The sequence below is a fragment of the Orbicella faveolata genome, unplaced genomic scaffold (assembly GCF_042242905.1).
Source record: "Orbicella faveolata isolate gen_17 unplaced genomic scaffold, um_ofav_v1 contig_12, whole genome shotgun sequence".
NCBI lineage: Eukaryota > Metazoa > Cnidaria > Anthozoa > Scleractinia > Merulinidae > Orbicella > Orbicella faveolata.
The window spans coordinates 2,278,174-2,299,930 of record NW_028301539.1 but is presented as its reverse complement, the minus strand read 5'-3'; the positions used below and the strand labels follow the sequence as shown (position 1 = coordinate 2,299,930).

Below are 21,757 nucleotides of genomic sequence, written 5' to 3'. Positions count from 1 at the left end.
AACGTCCCTTTTTAAAAGCTCGATTGTTTCTCCGTCGCTCTAAATCGAAATTCAACTGGACACATACTGATTTCTTTAAACAATTTGGAGGTGGGAGGGAATGTTTGCAGATATTCCAATTAATTTTATGTTTCACCTGAAAATATTAAAAACAGCACACATTAAAATATTGTGTTAATTTAAGATTCTATTTGTGTGCAATTCGAACATTATTGAAAGTTGTAAAAATTCAATCATGAACTAAATTCAGATTTCCTGTTTTAGACTTGAAAAGCATGATCAATAACATTGTATCTTTTTTAACCTCGAATACACGGATATTTTCGATTCTGAATTAAAACCTCAGACAAAATAATTTTTGTTACTGAAGAATTTTCTGCAATGTTTGTTAAAAAATCAGTATAAAATTTGGCCCTGGCTATACTAAACTACACGATCTTATTGAGGAAATGGCAAACCCACGATGATGAATTAAAAATTACGAAGACTGAATTTTAAAAATCGTTGCATTTGATGCCAAACTTCCCCATCCAAACAATTGAATTCAAATCATTCTAAAGTAGAAATTCTATAAATAAACAATATATGCTTAAATAAATAAATAAATAAATAAACTAATTTACTGCTATTTAATGGCTACCCGCGGTTATTTAGGACTTTAACGGACTTATGGCTCTGCGATTTGATTTTCAGTCTAGGCAACTGGGAGGCTGAACTACATTCAACGCAAGTATTTTCATGATTTCAATCTGTCCTGCTCCTCCTCCTCTTTTCGTCGCTTGGTTCTTCTCCGCGTATTACTTTTGTCTTTTGTGTTAGAAATACTTGGAGGCTTTGGAACAATTGCCGTCGTCACTACATCCTCGGGTGAAGTATTTTTAAACACAGTTTGGTTTAATAAAGCCAGCTGCGAGGAAGAATTCTCTTTGCAGGTGATATTGCTGTTACCGATTTTTGCAGGCGGAAGTTTTATCATTTCCGAACTCGTTTGGGGACTTCGTTTCATAGCTTGTTCAACAGCCACAACATTATGGAAAGACCCAGAATTCGTCTTTGATTTTCCATCTATTTTAGGAAGAAACGAAGCCCTCTTTGTGGATTTGAATTCCTCGTTGGAGAGCTTTAGGGGAGCTTTTTTGTCCACCGCGGGAAGGCTACTAGCTAACGCTGCGTCAGTTTTTGAAGCTCTGTAAACTTCGAAGAAATTTGAAGGCTTCCCTTCCACTTTGGAAATTACTGGCGATCGGTTTGAGGACCATGATGCAGATGGTACGGCTCTAGCATAATGGTTATAGTTTTGACTTCCGTTCATAAACTTGTTTGGTACGAACACTGGAGCAAGCACTTGATCACTCAATCTGTTTTCCACTTCTATAGGTGTCGGCGGCCTGCCCATGCTTGAAACCTTTCGTAGTGCTAAAATGGCTGGCTCCAGGCACCGTTTTACATCAGTTGTTTCGTTACTACCTCTTTGAGCTTTGGGAATATGGTGTTCTTTCCCCGTTTTCTTCGGCGACTGTTTTTTCTTCATCTTGAATTTTGTTTTCTGCGAAGTGGCCAAGTTACGATCAGGTTAGTGACTGGCGACCCGACTGGCGGGAATTTTACGTCATAAAGGCGCGCTTGTCGCTAAGTGGCTGAATAGATTGCCAAACAACCAATGAGAATAGACTATGTAATGGGACCCATTCAAAGAAACTCTAGAAGTTTGACAAGTGTTTTACAGCTATTTTTTTTCGAAAATACTTCATTAGCCTTCCTCAAAAGGTGATTGAAAAAGATTACGCACCTGATGTAGATTTATCATATAGCATGGCCTGTGCACGTACGTGCTTGGTGCATGAGGCCTTTGTTACGAAAGAATAATGTTAGAAAGGTTTGTAATATCCGGAATATTTGAAACGATCTCTCCGACAGGGACTCTTGAATAAAAGAATCAGGCTGGCCGCTAACAATCATTTGGCATTTTAATTGAAAAACTCAAAATGCATGTAAATAACCTTGGAGACACGCACGGAAAGTTGGATCGGGGTATTTTCCCCAGATTCCTCAACTACTAGTATTAATTGAGTAGCTGTGACTTGAACAATATATATTTTTTTGTTTTAAAATTGGAAAAATCCTGAAAAATCGCAGGTTCAAGAAAACCGTTTCGAACCTTACAACCGGGCTAAATTAAAACTTACTTGGAGTCTGGTGACTAGCGGAGTTCCCACTTTGAGAAACAAACATGGCGTAGGAGACAGACGAACAACCACGGGATTACTGGCTGGTGTGACTCATGTGAAGGGTTTCAGGGGAAAAACGTTAGTACGAGTATTGAGCCATGAAGCAGGCAGTGGAATTCGAAGAGTGTCTCAAGGACTCTCCTCGTTTCAGGTGAGAAAAGTGAAGAGAGTGGTGTAACTGAAAAGAGCGTCAATAGGCGAGGCGCAAGGCTTCACATTTTCGATTGTTCTGACTCTTTGCAACAAGACACGGTGCTGCGTTACGCCCATCACCTACCAAGTGACAGTTACTTCTTTTCATAACTACGTTCTGAATATACTAGCCAAAACACCATGACAAAACTAATTTCTCTACGCAAGTCACGTTTTCACAACTATCATTTGTGAGATTTTGGGTGATCGTACGACAAAAAAGTTGTTCGTGTAGGCGTTTGTTTGGCCCGAGAGTAAGCTTGTTTGAAGTAAATGTATGCTTCAATTTGTTTGCTTCTCATTTAAACTGAAGTTTTCACAATTCTGGACAACACAATATAGTACAACTTTCATACAGCTGAGAGCATTTGCTGTGATTTGAGTTGGGTCGTATTATTACACACAGTGAAGTTAAGCCTACTAATACGTTTCCAATGATGTAACTTTAGTAAAACAAGCTTAGCATTGTAGGCGTTCATTTAGTCGTGTTTAGTTAACTGTTTCTCTGACATTATTTGTCAAAGTCAATCGAATGTGTCCGTTTGTAAAACAGTAATTGTCCATGGCACTTAAAAAAAGCAATAATTTTATCGGCGTGACCGTGTGATTTCAATTTCGCAACGAACTTCGAACTAACAGATTTACTGTAACCTTAATTTATTTTTAAGTTCTTATTCATTAAACTGATCGCAGGTTGTTGTCACCTCATGCTCAAAGACATTTTCTGTTTTGAAATAAGTGACATGTGAAGCCATTCAACAAATACACAAGTATTTTCCAAGTGCAAATTAGTTGCCTGTTTGTACGTTTCAAAACGAAAGATGCTGCACATTCAATAAATAATTAATGTAATCCAAATGTAAATTTCACAAGTGTTTTCAGTCTTGGTACAAGTAGGTCTCAAATTTTGCTTGCCCTGGGCAAATCTTGGTGGGCTTTTTTAATGGTTTAGTTGGCAGACAACTTGCCTGATCTCTTGCCCATTGGGCAAATGAGAATGAAGCAGGAAAATCTACTTGTCCCAGACAACCGTATGGCACTTTTTTGAGCCCTGCTTATTACGTTAAAATGCACACACCACCAAGACAGTTGACACTGAACACTGTGTTGTGCGTATAGTGTGTGGACAGCATTGTATTGTACCTTGACTGACATGTGTCCAAGTTGTTTCAGTTTATATTCGGCATTATTATGTTATTTTAATTTGTAGGTTACAGATTGATCAAAATGAACATGACATAAATGTTTTGGAAGGAGCTCTGGAAAAGGTGAGAATTTTAGTCAGCAGTCGTAAGGTTACATATGTTATGATGACTTGTTTAGTTGTGTGAGGTACAGTGGGCTTGTGGTTGCTTAGTTCATTATGGGTAGACTCTTGATGGGGACATCTAGCCCAGTGTTGCAGGGGTTTCATTAAGGGCCAGGCGCCAGGCAAATTCACTGGCCGTGAGGACAATAACGTATTTCTGAAAAAAAGTATTTCCTGAAAGTATTTCTTGTAAAGAAGTTCAGTTCTAATAGTTTCACCCACCTGTGAAAACCAGTTACCCTCCTGCTGAAAATGCTAATGAAATCCCTGGTGTTGTGTTTTATTCTTAGTCTAGTGGTGGATCAAGGAAAGACTCATCCCTCCCACCAGTGCCTGACAACAAAAAATGGAGAAAAATGAACAAACGTCCATGCTTTCATGCCATACTGCCCCTCCCCTCCCTGTTTGATCATCTTTGTATCACTGTTCAGTAATCACACATTTTCTGATACAGATGCTAGTGTTTTTTCCATTCAAATATATTTTAATTTACTGCTGTTAGTAAATTGTTCCAGTAACCAAATGAAATACCAAGAGTGGGAGGAGAGAGAGGGGGGAGGGGGAGGAGAGGTATGGGGTGTTACCAGACATCATTTACCTTGGTCCCAGAGGTTTTTCTTGATTTTTTTCCGCATGAGATGAAACAGCCAAGAGAGCCGCGAAGTGGCGAACACGAGTCACGAAGTGGCAAGAAAGAAAAACCTTTTTCTTTGTCGCCACTTCACAACTTGTGTCTGCCGCTTTGCGGCTCCTCGCTGCTCTCTCATGCAGAGAAAAATCAAGAAAAACCTCTGGGACCAGGGTAGGCATCATTTTTTCCTCCCTACTTTTATATTTTTTAAAGTAAATATACATGTACATATGCACAATTCTTCATCTTTGTATTACGTGAACAAGTTTGCTCAAACAAGTATTTTGCATTTAGCTTATCAAGCTTTGTAATGGAATGGTTGAGGCAGGGAAATTGTTTAACACATCTACAAGGTAAGCATTAACTCTTTGTTGGTAATACTTGAACTACATGTAAGCTCTTAAGGTCGAGGTTGGTTTAAGAACAATATTATTGTTGACATCCCAGTCTTGTCACTCCTACATGTATTTCCTTAGATTCCACTCATTAGGATTAAAACTGATCTATTAATGAATATTACTTTGACCTAGTAGGCTAAAACTCTCAGTTGTTCCTTGAACCTAGATAAAGATCCTTGAATCTAAATCTACGTGATTGTACTATGTTTGCAGTGCCTTGGTGGGTGGTATTGACAGCCTGATGAAGTACTTTGTTGGAGATGAGCTGGTTTCCTCTACCCTAAAAAAGTTCTCATGTGCTCTGACTGAGCTACAGAACTTCTTGTTAGTAAGTTAGACTGGTTTTGCAACTTTTGTGTCCCGGATATGGTGTGCAGTAGACTCCCAAAAGAACCACATTTTCTTGAACTTGGTTGTCTCATTTGAACTTCCCTCTATCTTGAGCCCAAATTATTTTCCCTTGAATATACCTTTTGGTCATTTACTATGTTTCCCTTGAGGGTTTGAGATAGCGTGATTTAGCTGTATTTTTTAATACAAATGTAGGTAAGAATGTTTCGTATAGAGGCACATCCCACTGTGAGAGGGAAATAAAAATATGCTGACTCTCATTTGGGATTCATAAGTTATCCTAATAATATTGTTGACTACTTTGTCAGGTTGTTATGGCTTGTTCAAAACAATGGGTGTTAATTGTCTACTATAATTATGGAACTAAATGGGATTATTTTGTTTGACATGAATATCTTTTGTTTCTTTAGATTCTGTTGGAGCAAGCTCAGAGATCTATATCCAGCACTCTGCAAACTTTTATCAAAGAGTGAGTCTGTGAAACTGTCTCTGACTCAGTGTGTATTCAAAACAGTGAAATTCTCTTATGAATTATATGGCCAGTTGGTAGAGCTTTTGCATGCTTAATTCATGTATTAGGGCTGAAGGGTTGAAGATGAAAAAACCCAAAATAAACCTACATGTATAGTCAGTCATGCATGTTAAATGTTAATATTTGTTTACAGGAGTTGCATTTATATTAGAGAAAAGAAAGAAGTTACTTCATTTGAAGATGTAATTCTGAGTAGTCTTTACTTATCTTTTCTTTTTTGTTTCAGGGAAGTAAAGAAGGTTAAGGAGACCAAAAAACTCTTTGACCGAGTCAGTGACGATTTAGATAAGTGAGTACATCGACTGCCACACCATTGTTGTTGGAAAATATTGTAAACTCGATAATAATGTTAGCAATAAATGATAGTTTTAAGATCAAGGTTTGTTTCATTTTTTCAGTGCCTTGACAAGAAATGCACAACTTCAGCGTCACTGTAGACCATCTGAGGCTGAAGAGGTGGGATTTTGTTTTCCTTTCCAGTTTGTATCACGCAGAATTTTTATAATTTATGTTTTTTTAACATTATTTTTAATATTATTTTTTATTTTGATCATTTACCTTTGGAATAAACAGTTAAAATTGTCATTGTTTGTTTCACATATGGCAGGCAAAGAATATTGTGACAGCAATGCATTCATGTTTTAACCATACAGCACTGGATTATGCCTTCCAGGTAAAATTTTGTCATAATTTAACAAAGTTTGAGTTGACTTCTGCATTGCCTGTGGGCACAATCTTGGTAGAAGGTTTTCTTTATTGACAGTGACAACTAGTGAAAGAGAGTTGGGGAATTTTTTGTTCACAATTAAGCTCCCCAATAATTTATACAATCCATATATAGTGGTATAGTGCTCAGTAAGAGTTTAGGACAGTAGATCAAGGACTGTGTGGAAGGTATCGTGTTATGCTCTCGGGAAAGACTTTCTTCTCATCCAGGAGTATTATAATGACAAACATTTCTGAATTATAATTTAATCTGTGGATTAAAAGCGTCTTCACAGGATACACCAGTGCCAATTCCTACAGTTTTTACTTACTATGTATACATTTACTTAATTATTATTGAAATGATACTAGCAATTTGAAAAGCAAACTTATAATGTGCAACCTAAGGGTATCCAGTGATGTACTGTTAGCACATTCGGTGGGACTGCACTGTCTCTTTGGTTCAGTACTGTCTACCATGGACTGAGATATTTACCATGTATTGGTATTATTAACCAGGTATTTGGTTTGATTTTCAGATCAACATTTTGCAGTCACGGAGGAGAATTGATGTTCTGGATACTGTAAGTTGTGACAGCTACATGTAGGTTGCACTATTCTCTAAATTTGCATGATTGTCTGTTCTTGATGTACACTACCTCAATGTTAGGGTTGAGTAGTAGTTGATGTGATTTGCTGTTTTGCTGCTCTTTCAGATTTTAAAGTTTATGCATGCACAGTCAACGTACTTTCACCAGGGCTATGACTTGATGAATGACTTAGACCAATACATGAAGAATGTGTCAAGTGAGGTAAGAAAACTGTGAATGGTCAAACCAAGTTGTGAATCACAAGGTCATGAAATGATTGTGTGAATCAAACTCAACTTACTTGAAAATTGTGAGCCTGAGGGCAGCACTGTTAGAAAGTTTCGATTCAACTGTAGCCTTGATCTTCACACCCGTAACAAACTTGTTACTTTATGGGTGAATTGTACAATATATTTACTACAAACAAGTTCAGTAGCCATCAGTGAAGGTTTGACTGTATTATGATTCATGATTCCTTTCACCGCTTAATTACAACCCAGCTGGAAAAAATGTCTGCTCAGTTTACAGTGGATAAGAAAGAGATGGAAGAGAGACACACCCTGGTCCAGAAAATGGTAAGTAAAAAAAAAAAAAGAAAAACATGAGGCAGTATAAATCAAACCTAGAAGATATTTTCATGTGAATGTGCTTGGAAATCAATTGGCATTAAATAAAAGTGTTCCTTGCAGAATTTGGGATGACAAACTTGGGACAAGTAAACTGCAACAATTTGTCAGACAACCACATTATTTTGAATTTCCAAAAAAATAATATGTTTCACAGCCAGAAGTAACACAGTGATGTAGAATTTTTTGTTTTTGAGGTAACTGAAAAAAAAGTCCTTAATGTAATAGCTCATGGTGACTTTTCGTAATTTAGGAGGAGACCGTGAGCTTAGGAAGAAGGAACCTGGATGACCCAAGGTATAAATAGTCACATCTACAGCAAGACTGTAGATGTGATAAGCTTGTGATAAGCTTGTGATAAGTTCCATGCACACTAAATTTTTCTACAGTTGCTTCTCTGTGTATACTGTAAGTTAAACACATTGAACTATCCCTCTCTTACTGTTTGTTTTAAATAATTCATAATTTCTGTTACTCTACCTTTTTTTTCTTACAGTGGCTTAGTGATGGAAGGCTACTTGTTTAAAAGGAGTAGTAATGCTTTTAGGAGTTGGCATCGGTGAGAATTCAAAAAAAAATAATTATGTGGAGAGTACACTGAAAGACACCTTAATACCTCCTTCCCAAGTCCTACCATTCTGCATGTACCTTCTTATGGTAGCTGTCTGATTTTCTTGCTCTACAGGAGATATTTTACAGTACAAAACAACCAGCTGATGTATCAGAAGCGATTAAAGGTACATGTACAAATGTATACATGTCTGTTTGTAACCCGTGCCTGTAATACTTCAAACACGTGGTTTTGTAGCAGAGAAGATCAGAGTCCAGTGTGGTTGACAGGGCTGTCATTACGTTTTGAGTCACCTGTAGCTTTATTCTCCACACCCATTGCAAACTTTTTACTTTGTGGGTGGATTCTATCACAACAAGCAATTTCACCTGTACCTGAAGCATCCAGCATAATTACCTGTGACAGGTAATGCAGGTTATGGCCCTTAATGACAGCCCTGGTTGATCATGTAAAGCCTGAAAAATGATTTTTCTTCCTATATTTGAGTACATCAGTGTGCCATCAACAGAAAATGATATCATCAGTTCTGTTGATGATACTTTTGTGTGTTATCATTCAAATGAAAGCTATTAATAATATAATTATTGTGCAGAACTGTGATACTGTAACATGATACTGTTTCTTGCTACTGTTTATTTATAAAGCTACTAAGTACTATGTGGTATGCTGTACAAGGTGGTTCTAACTATTAGTCTAAACCCTAGGATGTGATCATTCAAAAGAAAACTACTGAGAGTATTTTGCTGTGGTGTTGATGGGTTCTTCAATAAATTAATAAGCTTATTCACCAACAAAATAACACAAATCAACACTGTGTTCAAGACATCAATCATATATTTTTCTTTTTTTGTTCGCAGGATGACCAAACAGTTCTTGCTGAAGATCTAAGATTGTGTAAAGTTAGGCTTGCAGAAGAAGCAGTAGAAAGACGATTCATCTTTGAAGTTGTGTCACCAACAAAGTAAGGCTTGAATTACTATTAATAATAATTATTTTCACTTCCTGTGACCTTGTGGGCTCAGACCGGAATAAATAATATAATAATTATTATATTATTATTACTTCTCGTCTGAGCCCACAAGGCCACATGAAGTGGAAAAACCAAGACTTCATTAAGGGCTAAATAGTGCTCGCCAATATTTTGCATTGCCACAGATGTATATGCGCATGAACTCATCACTTGACTAATGATTAAATTAATACGTGATATCGGCATGTGTAGAGAGTACTTATAAAGGTAGTTTAAGTCTGCATACAAGCCATCAGGCTGGAGCTTATCCCGGTTTCTGTAGCATGAAGTGACCAGTAGTATTTTTACTCCCCCCTGGATGGGAGCTAGTCCATCACAGGGTTACCTCCCAGTGTAAGTGTGCCAATACCAATTTAAACACCTGGGTGGAGAGAGGCACTGTGAGAGTAAAGTGTCTTTCCCAAGAACACAGCACAATGTCCGTAGCCAGAGCTAGAACCTGGACCACTCAATCCAGAAACAAGTACACTAAACATGAGGCCACTAGGCCTCTGCAAAAGAGTAGAGAATAGAGAGCACTACATAATAAAAGGAAATTAAAAAAACTGTTTAAACTGCTTTACAGATCATGGTATCTTCAAGCAGACAGTGACTCATTACGAGATGAATGGATGGAAGCTATGCAGGTATGTTAACTCATCAGAAAGCAAGTGTCACAGTTAACTAGTGAGAATTCCTTTTCCATATCTCTAGCTACAGAATGAACCTTCTTCTTCTTGTTTTTCAATGCCAATATTAGTGCAATTCTTATCTGTTGTACATAAAGTTGTGTAGTGGCACATAAGTTATTAATTACCTGATTTTGTAAGGTTTTGAGTGTGTTTTTTTTTTTTGGTGAATTGCAGGCCAGCATTGACAAGGCTTTTAACAATACAACCAGAGTAGAAACTGACAGTAGTGAGGTAGGTGGGATTACTGTAAGGTATAATTTTATACATCTGCTGTTTCCAGCATACAATAATTGAAAGCTAAGGTTGCAAGCAGGAGCTATAATTAATACTGATATCTCTGACATAGAGTTCATATCATTAGTTAACATTTGGTTTTGAAAGGAGAAAGCTATATAATACTTACAGGACCTTAGTGAATACATAAAATCTGGCTTATTTGAGCATTTATGCATTCATTTGACCTCTGCTTAACTGCTGATTGAACTAAGAGACAAATTTCATTTAAAATTCACACAGTACCTGGCTTTCAGGCTTGAGTGAATGAAACAAAAGAAACTATTTAGTCATACGTAAACCTTATGATAAGCTACACAATGTATTTCACATAGAAATAAAATATAATTATTTGCTAAAAGCCCTGGGGTTTGCCTGGCTACTATTTCCCAACCAACTATTGTGAAATTTTATTACAGAGTGACTCACTGGGATCAGGCAGAAAGAGCAAAAGTATGGATTCTTTAGACAAAATCTCTGGACCAAGGTTGGACCGAGTACCTTCTTTTTTACCATCACCACTTATAGCTAACTATAAACCCCTTCTCCACCCTCCCTGTGCCTCAGTAGACTCACTACTCCCTTCATGTTCTCCTCATGTTCTCCCCTGCTTGAGAAACATCTAAGACTCACTCCAAGAAATTCTTCACTGATGGTGTACATGTACCACTGCAGAGTTTCACTGCATCTCAACAAATTGAATATAATGTACCTATAATAATTAATGTTAAGTAATTGTCATAACAACTTTTTCGAATTTGCTATGTGTAGTTTATTCTCCTGGGCGTGGTGTTTGAAGCATGACTAAGCTAATCCATTATTAACTTCATTGAATAATTTTCAGATTTCAGTTTAATAATGCTTGATTTATGTTTTTTACTTATGTTTTCTGTCCACAAGTTTTGAAATTGTCTAATAAATGTTTAAGATTTCACTATAAAATAACGCAAACCTCAGTAAACTTCCAATTCTGTGACTCTGAATGACTCTATAGCTCCTAATAACATATAATGTTGTTTTTCTTTGAAGTAAATATAATCTGGAAGTCATCAGAGCTGTGGCTGGTAATGATAAGTGTGCTGACTGTGGAAATCCTGGTAAGAACAAAAATAATAATGACCACCCTCTCTTCTTACCTTCAAATTAAAACATTTGTAAATATGTGCTAACAGTAATCTGAGATGTTCTCTAATGTTGTCCATTCAGAAGTCAAATGGAGTGCTAACAATATTACTCGCAATGTAAATTATCTGTTTTTGGTTAGAGCTGTTAGAACTACCTTCATCCATCTGCCTCACCCCATTTCAGGGTTAAAAAAAAATTGTCTTCCAGCTTGCCCTTAGGACAAGTAGCTCACAAATTTTGCTTGTCCTGGGCAAGTCTTAGTTTGTTCTTTTAATGCTTTGGATGGCAGACAACTTGCCTGATCCCCTTGCCCAGTGGGCAAGTATGCATGAACGCTACTTGCCCAGAAGGAAAATATACTTTTCTTGGATGACCAGATGGCACTTTTTTTCAGCCCTACCCATTCTCCCTCCCAGGATGCAAGAAAACAACAACAACAACAACAACTTTTGGGTTGGACAAGCTTCAATGTACATGTCTTACATAAATATCTTGATTTACTAGCCTGAAAGTCATTTTCAGTAGCCCTCCAAAATTTCTTACCAGCATGGTTTATTAAGCTATTTCTTAACAATATTTGTGTCCCTTACTGATGTAGTAATATGTATCTCCTCATTGATTTTCCCAAAAATACTTCACTTGCTCATCCGGCAAGCAAGGAATAGAATCCAATAACTTGACTGCCAAATTCTTTAGCCCAGAGCTATTGGACATCACACTCCCCAGACAGATGCAGTGCGTTACTTGCTAGATACAATAGGAAAACTGCTGTTAAGATTTCAAAATTTAAAAAGCCTTAAATAAATTGGTGTGTATGATTGAGTCCTGCCTTATTTTTTAATATATTACGTTATTGATTTTTTAGACCCAACCTGGGCAAGCACTAACTGGGGAATTGTGCTTTGCATTGAATGCTCTGGAATTCATAGGTAACGCAATGGTGTAGCTTACAGTTCTCCTTGATCCCTACGTCTAGATATTTTGATCTCACACTCTGTTGAAGAGACTCAAGGGGCCCGTTGAGTATTGAAAGATTGAGCGAGGTTTGACTAGAAAAATAAATAAAGATACATGTGAAGAAGAGCCAAGCGATATGAAAAATACAGGACAGAATATAAAGACTTACAAATGTTTCCTGACTGTAGCAATGACAGTGAAGCTAGGTAGAGTGTAGATTCCACAACGAAATTAACTTGAAGCTAGAGAAAACATTGAAATGATTGGTGCACTAGCAAACCGTAGTGTTTAAATAGTCCTAATTAGCATACATAAATGGCAAGCTAAAATAAAAATTTGCACATGGAATCCTACAAATGGACCATAATGAACACTTCACTAAGTGAACATTCAGTGACAGTTTCTTCTATACACAGCCCTGTTGAATTTAGAATCACCCTGTAGAAGTGTGGGGAGTGTAACTTTTCTTGACTAGTCTCTTCATGCTACAGAAAATGGGAAAAGCTCTGGCCTGAGGGGCCACTGTATGCAGACTTTGCGTACAATGTACATGTAGATATGAAGGTATCCTATACAATCATGATCTATGTTGCTTTAGGAGTTTAGGAGTTCATGTGTCCAAGGTGCGGTCTTTGATTCTTGATGCCTGGGAACCAGAACAAGTCAAGGTATGATTGAGTATTGGGAAACTTATTACAGCAACCTGACAACAATATTGGAAGGAGGAGTTAGGAGGGGGGCTGTGTTATCACTGATTGACCAGTACTATCCTTTCTAGGCGGGGGGGGGGGGGGGATCCATATCTATATTCTTATATTCGTTTTCTTCTATGTAAGGGAAACCACCAACAAGAAGTTAGAGGACAAGCTGTAGACTGAATTTCAAAAATATTATTTTCAGAATTTAACTGGTAGTGTTAGTACTTATTTCTGATTAATTTATGTTTCAAATGGAAGTCGGTAACATCTGATTGAAAATCTGTTTTGTGTTTTAGTTAATGACAGAACTGGGAAATACATTAGTTAATGGAGTTCTTGAAGCCAAAGTGGACTCTAGTGCAAAGAAACTTACTCCACAGAGCAGCAGGTACTTTCTTTGAATTAAATTCAATTAATTTGATAAATAATTGGTGGCATTTCTTTCTAAAACATGTAAGTTAATACTTTACTTTCTTACTTATCCTCTTCATTCAATGGGGGACATTAGGACACAATCGAACCCTACCAATGAACCCAGTCCTGTACTTTGGCTATTGTTTCATCCCATAAGAGACCCGTCTCTTGCAGCCCCTTTATGATTTGGTTTAGGAACCTGTTGGCAGAAATGTGCCATTTTAAAGCCTCAAAAGATAAGAACCTGTTTAGCCAAGCAAGATCAAGCAGGTTCTTATATGTGGTTACAGTGAGTTAAGTTATGAACTACATGGAATTTCTGAAATCAGTTGTGTTAGGCTTACCATAATACAGTTGTGAATAATACTGTATATTTGAAGGACCAAACCCAAGTTCATATATTTTTCTGGTAATCAACAACTACATGTATATCTCATTGATAGAAATTGAGAACCCAGTAAGAACTTACTTAGCCTAAATAGCCATTTAGCACCCCAAAATATAAGAACCTATTTTGCCAGACTTAAATAGTGTAGGTTCTTACACGTGGGTTTTTACTGCACTGTGCGAAAAAAAGATGTAACAAGTAATGTAATGACAATCAGCATAATTAGGCTAAGGACCTTTTTTTTTTCTTAAAGTAGAATGGGACATCTATCACTTGTGACATACAGTTAGACTGAGTATTAACACTGTTTATGCCTTGTGACAGTTAACATACTGCCAGTAGTTAGGCAACACTTTCGAGTGTTGTTCCGTGGAATACCCCACGAGTCACTTGAATTTTCTTGGTGTACACAGGACCCTTTAGGTGAGTGTGTATGTACGATGAAAAAACAAGTGACAAGTAGGATATTCCATGGAATAACATGAGAGAATGTGCCATAACTATTTTATACATGCCATAGAAAATACCTGTAGTGGCCAACACAATCGATGCGACATATGCACGGCACAGAAGGGAAGGGTGGATGTTATACCGTCAAATTTACTACGGCTTTCCTGTATTCTGATTGGCTGTTTTTTCTATGGCATGGTATAAATACTCAGATGTTTTGTGTTTTAGGGGTGAAAGAGAGACTTGGATCAAATTGAAATACTTGCAACGCAAGTTTGCATCCCTGGAAATCTTTCTAAAAACTTGTCAAAATCTGAATAAAGGAATCATAAAAAATCTGGCCAGAATGAAGGTTCACCATGAAGAAAAGGATGTAGGTCAGCTGCCTGTGGGTAGAACAGACTCAAAAAAGAGTAAACTTTTTAAAAGGAAACTTGCCATCAAAGGAGCTAAATCTAAGGTGGACAAGCGAAAGAGTGCACCGGCAGGAATGATACTATCAGATGTAACGAGTAAAGAATATGAAGATTTGGAAACTATGGCTTCTAATCTTCTTCACAATGACGAGGCTGCTAGCAGTGATTCACATGATGAGGATCGACCCAGGAGTGGATCGCAGAGAGATTCTCCTGATGATAGCAAGAGACCACGGGCTTCCTCCACTAGTGCTGTCACAGCTTCATTGTCAGATGAGGGTAGAGAGAGAGGAGAGTCAGTTGATTCAGTATTGAGTGAAGATGGTCACACTGGAGACAAAGCTGAGAATGATAACACTGAAGTTGTTGTTGATGAGGAAAAAAGTCTAAAGGATGACAGAGAGAAGGCTATTGCTGTGTTAAAAAGAGTCCATCCCAGCAGGGTATGCAAAATGCATGTATGAATTAGTAATAAATTAAACTTGATATAAACTGTAAGTTTATCATCATCGTCATTGTCAACATCATCATTGTCATCATCATCGTCACCTTCTTCTTCGTCATTTTCAGTATCAGCTGCAACATTTCGTTTATGTTTCTCGAGGACTCTGTCAGTGACCCCTTGTCCTGATCACATTACACAGAGAACTGAAGACAAACTAAAATACAGTAAAAATCTCTCATTCAGTGTTTCTGCCAGACCACGCCATTGGGGAAATTACACGTTGCAATCAGAGATGACCCCCAGAAAAACAAAAAAAGGGCCAATTTAGCCCTTTCCTTTTACAAGGCTGCAGGCTTTACACAAGCATAGTATTTTAACAGGCCATCCCAGGGCTCAAAATTGCGACTGATACTGGTGCCAATACAGCTAACATTTCATTCTTGGCAACCAAAAATTCTGGTTTAGTCGCTATAATGGGGACTACATTTCTCTGTGTTGACAATCAGTAACCGTTATTTTCTCACATTATGTCCTTCTAGAAAACCATATTGAAAGGTCTTTGCCTCTAAAACAATCAACATAAGAAAGAAGTCAATCCACCCTTTTGCTTTCCTGTATTGATTCTCTCACATTGGAAAACTTCCAAATGGCTGACCACATTTGAAATTGCCCCATAACACACTGCAAACCCTTGATCATTGACTACGTCATCTATGGAATGTTCTCTTGTTATTCATGGATCCTTCATACTAGTATCTGGCAATAAAAAATTTGCATTTGGTGACTATTTTTTATCAATTATTATTTTATTGCCCCTTTTCCTAAAAAATTGGCCCCTAAAAAGGGTCTTCAGGGGCCACTTTGGCCCTCAATTAAAATTTTCTGGCTGAAACACTGCTCATTTGTGTGTAGTTGCATTGTAAATTTACATGTATTAGAGAATTCAAAGTAGTATAGCTGGTACTTGAAGTTTTATTTATAGAGTTCCACTCACTTAACTGCCAGTTTCTTTTTGTTACTCTCAGCTACTGTTCAAAGCTGCAGAGTGGAAAAGTCTTCCCCTTATGGCTGCAGCACTTGCTGAAGGTAAACACCACTTGAAAAATAATGTATAATTATATTACAATATTATAATATACATTGAATGTTTCCCTCACATGGCCAGCAGCCACACAAATTAATTCAAACAACAGAAAGTGTTTATTAATATATACATTCTAAAAAAGAGTTCAACTCCTACAGGATTGTTTTGATACAGTATGGCTGCCATGAAGTCATGTAAAAACACTCTTTAGAAAACAGCCCTAAGAAAATATGTGCGCTGATTGGTTAAAAATTGTGTTTCTATAACTCGATAGAAACACAGAACTAGCACAAGCTGTTGACGCGAGCAAAGAGAATTTACATTTTGATGATCAAAGTAAACAAGTTGTTTCCCTTTTTTTCCTTGCGATGTTTTTGTGAAAGTTTGGGAGAACTTGAAAAAGCTGTGGAAACACTCACCTACAGCTGGTGTTCCCACAGCATTTCTCATTCTCCCAAACTTCCACTCATGTCTCTATAACTCGACAGAAACATGGTACACGTTTTCTATTTCTTAAATACTAATTATTATAGTGCTTAAGGTTGGTTGCAATCTCTGTTCAGCTTTATGTGCTGATTTTTCTAATCATGACAGGTACAGTACACTGTACGTCTTAATATTTTAGTTGACTTGTTCCCAAAAAGAACGTAAATGTAAATCAATGATCTACGTGATACCCAAGGCTAAAGGAAGTTCCAAATGCTTTCAGGTGCCAAAGTAAACTGGGTAAATGAGGATGATGAGCACAAAACAGCACTTCACCAGTCTGTCTTAGGGGTAGGTTTAACATGAGCCATATTTAGGTTTAGAATCCATCAAATATTTTAGCTTGTGCACAATTGGTCCAAAGTTGTCACATTACTGTATATTCCTCAGCCAAAACTGGGGAATATCTGAGTCACATTCTCCAATTTTCTAACCCGCGTGTGGTGCAAAAAATATTTGAAGGATGATAAACACAATAGCCTTGATTTGGCATGAAAATACACTTGGATATTTGTCCTTGGACATCATCTGTTCCTCAAAGCTCACTGTTTGCTTCTTGAAACAGATAATTTCTGCGGACAAATATGCGAGCATATTTTCGGGCCAAATGGAGGTTATTGTTTATGTATAGTTTACGCCTGCAATTTCCAGTTCAAGTAGCTCTACATTGTAGTTTGATAGCCAATCCAGGCATGTGTGAAATGCAGTTAATATCAGTGTATTGGGCTCTGCACTAAGAGGTCTGGGCTGTTGCCCTGACCAGGGTCATTGTGTTGTGTTCTAAGGCAAGGCACTCTGCTCTTACAGAGCCTTTCTTCACCCATTATGACAAACTTTAAAATTTATAAAATAATGAAAACCAGATGAAACACTGAGGATAACCCATCCAGAGAGAGTAGTAAATCTATTCCCAACTTTGGATAGTCCCCCGCATGGTTGATTTTTTGTTTTGTTCTTCCTTCAGGGATCATTACCAGCTTGCGAATTCCTGCTACAAAATGGTGCCAAGATAAACCAGAAGGACAAGAGAGGAAGAGGAGCTCTTCACCATGCAGCTCTGCTGGGACAGACAGGGTAAATTTTATATCATCCTTAAGGCCATTGTAATTATTTTGTGGATCGGCATATTGTGCAGTGATTTTCAGCAGATCAAAAATCAAACCAGTTATCTTTAAGGGTGAAGTAATTCTTCTTCTTCGTTACAATAGTCCAACAGATGTTCCTGAATGAGCAAAATTTAGTAATAGCACAAAGTGTATAACTTTTATGGATAAAGGAATTTGTAAAGAAACCGTTGTACTGAAATGACAAGCAAGTGAGAGCATTTTAATGGTGAACTAAGCTGAGCATGGAGTGATAACTGCTGAATGTAGAATTATTTTTATGTCAGTTCTGTCTGCTTGCTCCGTGTTCCAAACTTGGCAAATTTTTATTGTTATCAAACAAAAGAAAAGCTTAACTGTATTTTCCCAGATTTAAAATTAATACTAGTCATGGTAAAGATTTTAACATATTTTTTCCTTGGTTATTATCAGGCCAATCCTGCTGTTCTTGAAGCGAGGAGGTAATCAACATGCTGTTGATGAGAATGGTGAGGTGAGTATGGTAGTTAGCAGGTTGGAATGTTTCTTCATATGCTCAGTTATTTTACTGGCAGAGGAGAATTTTGGCAATTCCATGTGAGTGAAACCCCTAGGGGGGGATAATAACTATATTATTGTTGGATTACTACATTGTACATATCATGTTTTTCACAGGGACTAGTATCCCATGAAATAGTTTAGGGGAGTTTCCCTTCAGTAGGGAGGATGGTTAAGCTAAAGGCAACTTGAGACACTGCGTAGTGCCGAAATTAAAGTGAGCATGAAAGGTTGTGCTTGAAACTAAGTCAGTCTTCTTCCATTTAAGGTAGAGGTAAACATGCAATGAGATATTATCTATACGCTCAGTGTGGTTCATAGTTGTGTGGTTGTAGATATTTGCACTGTCTTATTGTTGTTTATCTGCAGGATCCTCTTACCATCGCTTTGAAACAGACCAACGCAGATATTGTCACCCTGTAAGTTAACACAGACTGGTTCTTCTGTTCAGTATGTTGACGTGTTGTTGACAGGTTCGAAGCAGAAAATGGGGAATGAGCTGCTTTTCTCCCAAATATTCTTGAACATGGCAGGGCATACAGTTTGTGAAGTTTCTAACTTGCCCTTTTGGCTCATTCAATGAAGCTGCCATTACAAACTACTGGTACCCTGCCACAGGATTCTGCCGTCCTCCATCCTCACGCTCATTATAATACCAATTGGTTGTGTTTAATGTAAGATAACTGCTGTGCATGTCTAGAAACACATTTGCTGTTGACATAATGGAGATCATTTTGAACTGTGCAGGTTAAGACTGGCAAGATTGAATGAAGAAATGAGAGAGGATAATGAGGTTATTCAAGGTGAGCACGAGTTGCAGTCTTAAGGCTGGTTTTCACTGCAAAGGAGTCGTAGTCTGAATCAGAAATGTGAAGTGATATGATCGAGGGAAAATCAAACCGACAGAGTCAGAAGCAGAGGCCGAAGAATAAACCAATCACAATGTTCGATTCTGGGCCTTGTGATTGGTAGGTTCTTCCGCTTCTGCTTCCGACTCCAACAATCCAGTTTTCACTGGATAATAAGCGGCAGAATTGTAAACAGAATCAGAAGGAAATAACGGAACCGTTCTGATTCTTCCAACTCCATTTCCTTCAAGCTTAAGACTTCGCTTACGACTTATAACTTACACTTCTGTAAGCACTGTTACAACTTTGACCCTGACCTGTGACTATGTCGCTAGTGAAAATCAGTCTTAACAGGCATTTCTGTTTGATGGGCTTATTACCAGTTCACATCATCATCGGTTTTTGGGCACCAATGCTTTTCTGTAATATGAGGTATGGGATTATTTTATTTCAGGTGATGCCACATTTACTGATGTGTTCAGAGACTTCTCAAACATGGCATCAAGAGATCCTGACAGACTGAAAAGGAACTTTGACCCCAAAGATCCAGACAGGCAAACAGAATTATGACAACAAAGGGTATACATGCCAATTAGTTCTGCACACAATCTGTCGACAGACAATTGAAGGATCAAGACATCAGAGATTACTCATTGCAAGTGATGTGATTAACATTTGGAGTGATGAAATAATTATACCTTCCCATGTATTTTTTTTCCCAACAGACTGTTTGAAGTATTCATTACATATTCCTCACTTCTTTTTTTGTTGTTGTCCTTAGAAGAAGCTCAGTCACTGTATTTGGAGTTATTTTGGCCAAAATATTAATAGTTGTTTACTGAAACAGAGAAACTGCATAGAGATAATAGTAAACCGTAAAGGAACAAGGGTGGTTAAGGATGGAGAAAATTAACATGGATTACAAATGATGCACTTGAAAAGTTTAGGCTACACTTTTCAAGATGTGCAAATTGCGAGGTAGCTCCTTTAAGAATTAAAACAAACTGTTTCTTTATAGGCAGCAGTAATGGAAGTGCAAATGCCCAGCTTAGATAGTGAACTAAGATTAAAAAATAAATGTATGTAGTTAAGTACTCAATAGTTTTAATTGGACAGGTTTGGTAGATGACTTGGTAAAGTATTCCTCTGACAGAAGTCAAAACAGTCAATGAGTTAATTTGATTTTGAGTTGCTCAGAACAAGCTTAGACTTGATTTATTCAAATGTGACTGAAACCTGCAATGCAGGTTGTGAGTACATGAAAAGGGCAGTGGAGGCAGTTTGATAGTTTGGTAGTTTTGAAATCTTACGAATTTCATTGGGAACCAAATCAAAATTGTAAAATAATTGAGAAATTATTGTACAGACAAGTTGGAAAATTATCAGAATATTTGATTGTATTTATAAATGCTTGCCCGGTATTTTTGTCAGTTCTCAGGAATCAATATCTGGTGAACAGTAAATAATTATTGCTCTGGACTTGAGATGATCGTGTTACTTTGTGCTTCATATTCAAGACCATGAAGCTGAACTTATACTGCAATAATATTGTTAAATGTCTTCAAACTTAATGAAAAAACTATTTTTTCCCTCTTCTGTTAAAGTTTTGAAATTGAAGGGCAGTCATTTATGAATAATTTAAAAGTGAGGAACATCATTTTGTTCATTGGAGAAATGACAAAAAATGCTTGTACATTGTACATAATCAAAGAAATGTCACTGCTGTTGCTTGTACGTATAGTTCCCATAATTCTGCTAGCCTACTGATACTTGTAGGAATACAAATAGATACTAGGAGTGATATTACAACTATTTATCAAGTATTAGCTAAGTAGATGTCATACCTAAAATGCAGTTTGACAGCAGTGAAATATTGTAGAAATGAATATAAGTTTGTAAACCTTTTTTTTCCTGCTATGAACAACTCAACAATAATAATACAATGATGTTTCAACATTGCATAGTTTGTACTAGTCTTGTCTTTTTAAAATTTAATTAGTTATAAAGCCATGATATAAACACGAGTGTTTTACAGGAAAATACACCACTCATAAAATTCATACAAAACCACATCCGGGACTCAGGTGGCGCATTTTCCTTGTCCTCACTAGTGAAGATATGGATTACTTCACTGATATCATGTTTGACCCTTAAAGTGTACTTAAATTAATTTTGTTGGTGTATGATTGAAACATCGTTGGATCCTCCTGGAGAGTCTTCTGAAACCTTTGGTAATCTTCGGAAATTTTTGGACACGTTCATGTGGCCTTTGCACAATTTTTGCAGAATCTTTGGAAAGTAGTCAGAAATCTTTGGAGAATCGTCAAAAACGTTGCTATCAGTGTTTCTATATAATAAAAAAAACGAATACATGGTTGCTTGTGGATATGGAATATCTTTTCTCGTGTTCAACTCTATATCTCACTCATTCGCTGTGCTCACTCATGAGATATCGAGTTGAACAATCAAAGATTATTCCATATCAACGTGTGCCAATGTATTATCCTCTTTATAGCTCATCAGATACTATACACTCTGGTGAGGTGGATACACAAAGGTTTGTTTGCAGCGGTGCAAACAAATTGATCACTTCCTGTTGTATCTGTTGGTAGTGTAAAAAGGGGATTTCAAACGGCTGTTTGTATTTGACATAGCATGATGCTAATACTTCTCTTTTGGGGGGGGGGGGGGGGGGCGTT

General features: G+C 37.3%; 1 protein-coding gene across 1 annotated transcript; it reads left to right on the top strand.

The window, feature by feature from the left end:
- The first annotated feature begins 2,189 nt into the window (after positions 1–2,189).
- LOC110045079 (arf-GAP with coiled-coil, ANK repeat and PH domain-containing protein 2-like) lies at positions 2,190–21,019 on the top strand. Its single transcript, XM_020750674.2, has 30 exons — positions 2,190–2,379; positions 3,631–3,688; positions 4,655–4,713; positions 4,972–5,086; positions 5,520–5,578; positions 5,868–5,930; positions 6,040–6,097; positions 6,249–6,314; positions 6,886–6,930; positions 7,063–7,158; positions 7,437–7,511; positions 7,816–7,859; positions 8,059–8,121; positions 8,248–8,299; positions 8,991–9,094; positions 9,729–9,789; positions 10,009–10,065; positions 10,527–10,594; positions 11,137–11,204; positions 12,098–12,161; positions 12,788–12,857; positions 13,184–13,275; positions 14,368–14,998; positions 16,026–16,086; positions 16,794–16,861; positions 17,535–17,644; positions 18,106–18,166; positions 18,580–18,629; positions 18,958–19,013; positions 19,513–21,019. Exons 1-30 carry the CDS (start codon positions 2,327–2,329, stop codon positions 19,626–19,628), a joined length of 2,643 nt encoding a protein of 880 aa, XP_020606333.2. The 5' UTR covers positions 2,190–2,326; the 3' UTR covers positions 19,629–21,019.
- The last annotated feature ends 738 nt before the right edge of the window (positions 21,020–21,757 follow it).

Excerpts from the sequence above, each read along its gene's own strand:
- LOC110045079 (XM_020750674.2), top strand. The coding sequence starts at position 2,327 with ATGAAGCAGGCAGTGGAATTCGAAGAGTGTCTCAAGGACTCTCCTCGT. Across the intron at positions 5,579-5,867 it reads CTGCAAACTTTTATCAAAGA|GGAAGTAAAGAAGGTTAAGG; the intron begins GTGAGTCTGTGA and ends TTTTTGTTTCAG. Across the intron at positions 7,860-8,058 it reads AGGAACCTGGATGACCCAAG|TGGCTTAGTGATGGAAGGCT; the intron begins GTATAAATAGTC and ends TTTTTCTTACAG.